General features: G+C 44.5%; 1 protein-coding gene across 4 annotated transcripts in view; it reads right to left on the reverse strand.

Moving 5' to 3' along the window:
* The window catches only part of NAA50 (N(alpha)-acetyltransferase 50, NatE catalytic subunit), a 32,744-nt gene extending 29,481 nt beyond the window's left edge, over window positions 1–3,263 (reverse strand). Inside the window, exon 1 of one of the 4 annotated variants that reach the window (XM_010845343.1) lies at window positions 3,032–3,263. In XM_010845343.1, the coding sequence (XP_010843645.1) occupies window positions 3,032–3,039 (8 nt within the window). In that variant the 5' untranslated portion in view covers window positions 3,040–3,263. Of the gene's footprint in view, window positions 1–2,671; window positions 2,995–3,031 lie in introns of those variants that run through there. The other 3 variants (XM_010845345.1, XM_010845341.1, XM_010845342.1) reach the window with 3 other exon arrangements.

Genomic DNA, 3,263 nt, shown 5'->3' on the forward strand with positions numbered 1-3,263 from the left:
TACACTGTTTTATTTACTTTATTATTGCTATCATCTTTACTTTGTTCACGGGTATTCACATCTAGTTAGATATCTTTATTATAATTAACACCTCTTTGCTACAGTTTAAGGGTAAATGGATTCAGTTTTACTTTCTATTGTACTGACTAATTACACTGCCATCTCAGTCTGGGCTGTGAACAAAACCTTCCTGCCTGAGTATCATCCTCCCTAGGGAGGAACAAATAAAAATAATCAGCTTACCTCCCACAAATTCAACCAGTAAAGTCTCTGGTTCATAAAAACAAGCAACCTTGGTACAAAGGAAGTAACATCTCAAGTAATACACTTCAAATTTCTAGACCATGCATATAAACACATGCAGTAATTAACAACTGGAAATCTATCTTGTTTGGCGGAAAAGCAAATACATGCCAATACTATAAGAAGTCCTACTGCTACTAATAAACTAAGAATATGAAGAACAAACCAGGTAGGATACTTAAGTTTTAAAAGTTTCAAAATGACAGACAATATAGGTAATGTAAAGTATTCAAACAGTACATTGATTTAGAATTAGGAGTTCTACATGTTTCAATTTTAGGTATTTCTATCCGACTTACAGTTCAGTCAGCTCAGTATCCAAAAAAACTTAGCAAATAAAATTTCGTACAAAAACCACATAATCAGAACCACTGTTTCATTCCCAAGAAGCAGAACTATTAACACTGACTACACTGCACACAGCAATACACATCTTTGAACTTAAGGACCTTAAAAATCTTTTAAATAACATCTAGTCTTCATTTGTTCAGGACTCTGATGTTGGGAGGGATTGGGGGCAGGAGGAGAAGGGGACGAAAAAGGATGAGATGGCTGGATGGCATCACCGACTCAATGGACCTTGAGTTTGAGTGAACTCTGGGAGTTGGTGATGGACAGGGAGGCCTGGTGTGCTGCAATTCATGGGGTCGCAAAGAGTCAGACAGGACTGAGCAACTGACCTGAACTGAAGAATAAGACTAACAAGTGAAAAAAACTAAAGTTCCATCTTATGTAGGAGTTAGTTCACCTGAGAAGTAAAAGGTCTATTCCTCTGAAATCATGTTAAAAGTTTACCATTAGAAACAGGATTTTAAGCTTCCAATCGTGAGAGGTGATAGGAACTCGACTTAAGGACTCTTAACTGCCTCATGAGTATATTAACTGACGGTAGATTATGAATATTAACTGCTGTTTGACCCCATTTCTATTGCCAAGTTAGTAACAGGAAGGGCATTACATCCTAGGTAGAATGAGCTAGACCAAACGAGTTTGGATATAAACATCCAGAATAATTTTTGGAGGCCCTTCTTTATAAATTCATGCACAACCTCAATACCAAAAACTCTCCAGCCTCATTTTTATTACTTTAACAAAAGCAAGTAAGTATTGAGTGCCAATGAGAACACAAAAACAAACAAGAGAAAGCACTAATACTCAAGGAAAGAAAAGAGTTAAAACTTGCCAAGTTATACTGGATCACATATAAAACAGCCAACATTCTAGATCATGATTCAAGTGCAGCACATACTTCCCATATCCCCAGTTAGTATCCTGATTGGAACTCTTTCGAACTTGATGCGAAATAACACAGGAACTGCGAAAATTTCATTTTTTCTAAACTTTAATACTAAACAACTGAACAACAAAGATAATATTAAATTTTCTTGGACCTCTCGTGCAGCCTCAAACACACACACACACCAAGAAAAGTGCGTGTGTTCTCAGTCGCGAGGGACTCTTTACGAACCCCACAGGCTGCAATCCGCCAGGCTCCTCTGTCCATGGAATTTTACAAGCATACTGGAGTGGGTTGTCATTTCCTCCTTCAGGGGACCTTCTCCAACCAGGGATCGAACCAGCGTTTCTTGTGTCTCCTGTATTGCAGGCGCATTCCTTAACAGCTGAGCTATTGGGGAAGCCCCATACACACACTAAAGTAGTATTTAAATCCTTGTCTGGGGCAGTATGAGATTACTTACAACATGGACTTTTACTCTATCTTCAAAAGGGCTGCTGAACAGTTTGAAAGCCTTCCCTAACTCAAAACATAGTTAAAATTCTTTAACTGACTTGCTATAACAGAAAAAACTCAGCCACCTCAGAAAGCTTTTAGCACTGATAAGATTCCATTTCTTTCTCTAAGGAGGGTAAAGGCAAGCAAGGGCTAACTCCGTCAATATTTTAAAACACCGTATTATGTAATTAATACTTTTAACAGTGTGTAACTGAATAGTAAGGTGACATCTTATCCAAATGGAAATAGTCGAACCAAAATAATCCCTAATTTTGTCCAAGAGGTAACCTGTGAAAGAATATTAACTGTGCCAAACACCTTAAGAAAAAGCTTGCTAGAAACCCAGGACTCCCTCCCGGCCCAGGGGCAATAGTAAAGTGCTGGAGCAATAGCTCCACCTATTGATCAGCAACACTTCCTTAAATATTTTGGCACCCCAAGTCTCCAGTGCTCACGCTCTCTTCCCCTCCTCCACTCGCTCTGACCCAACCCAAATCCAGTTGAGTCACTAGCTCTGAATACTCCTATCCGTGCTCTTTATTCCAATTCCTGCTCTCTCCAGAAGGTTCTGCGCCGCTTCCAAGTATGGATAACCCCGAAAGGTGTCAAAGACCACAGTTCTCAGTGTCGAACCTGGATGTGAAGAGGACAACCATACCGCTCCCTTGGAGTGCCCGGCCGCGGGTGGCTCTGCCGTTCGCTCCCGGGGAGCAGGAGGCCTCAGGAGCCTCACGACAGCTTTTCCCCGCCGCCCCACTCAGCAGCTGTTCTCCAATCAACCCGCACTCGTCCTCCGGGCCCCAATCCTGGGTTCCCTGGGTCCTACCTCCGCTGGCCCTTCAGCCCGCCAACAGCCCGAGCCGAGCCTCCGCCCCCTCCGTGTGCAGAGAAGCCCAGAAACCTCCCTCCGCCGGGTCTTCGCCCAGAGTCTCATCCATCCTTCGCAGCCCTTCTCCCCCGCCGGTCGGGGCCTGCCCCGCTGCCCTTCCTCACCCTTTCATCTTCCCCGCCTGCTGAGGCCGTTGTTACCGCCGATATCAACGCCGTTGTCGTCGCCGCCCTGAGCTCTCCGCGCCCTCAGCTCGGGCCACTCAACCCCACAAGCCGGCCTCCTCGCCAAAGGCAAGAAGCTGAGCGGGTGACGGAGGCCGCGAGAGTTTAGCGCGGCCCTGCGTCTCCGGAGGGGCGAGGTGCCTCCCGCCGCCGCGCTAGTGCAGCAGCTTCT

This window comes from Bison bison, unplaced genomic scaffold (assembly GCF_000754665.1).
Source record: "Bison bison bison isolate TAMUID 2011002044 unplaced genomic scaffold, Bison_UMD1.0 scf7180017864215, whole genome shotgun sequence".
In the NCBI taxonomy this organism is placed as follows: domain Eukaryota; kingdom Metazoa; phylum Chordata; class Mammalia; order Artiodactyla; family Bovidae; genus Bison; species Bison bison.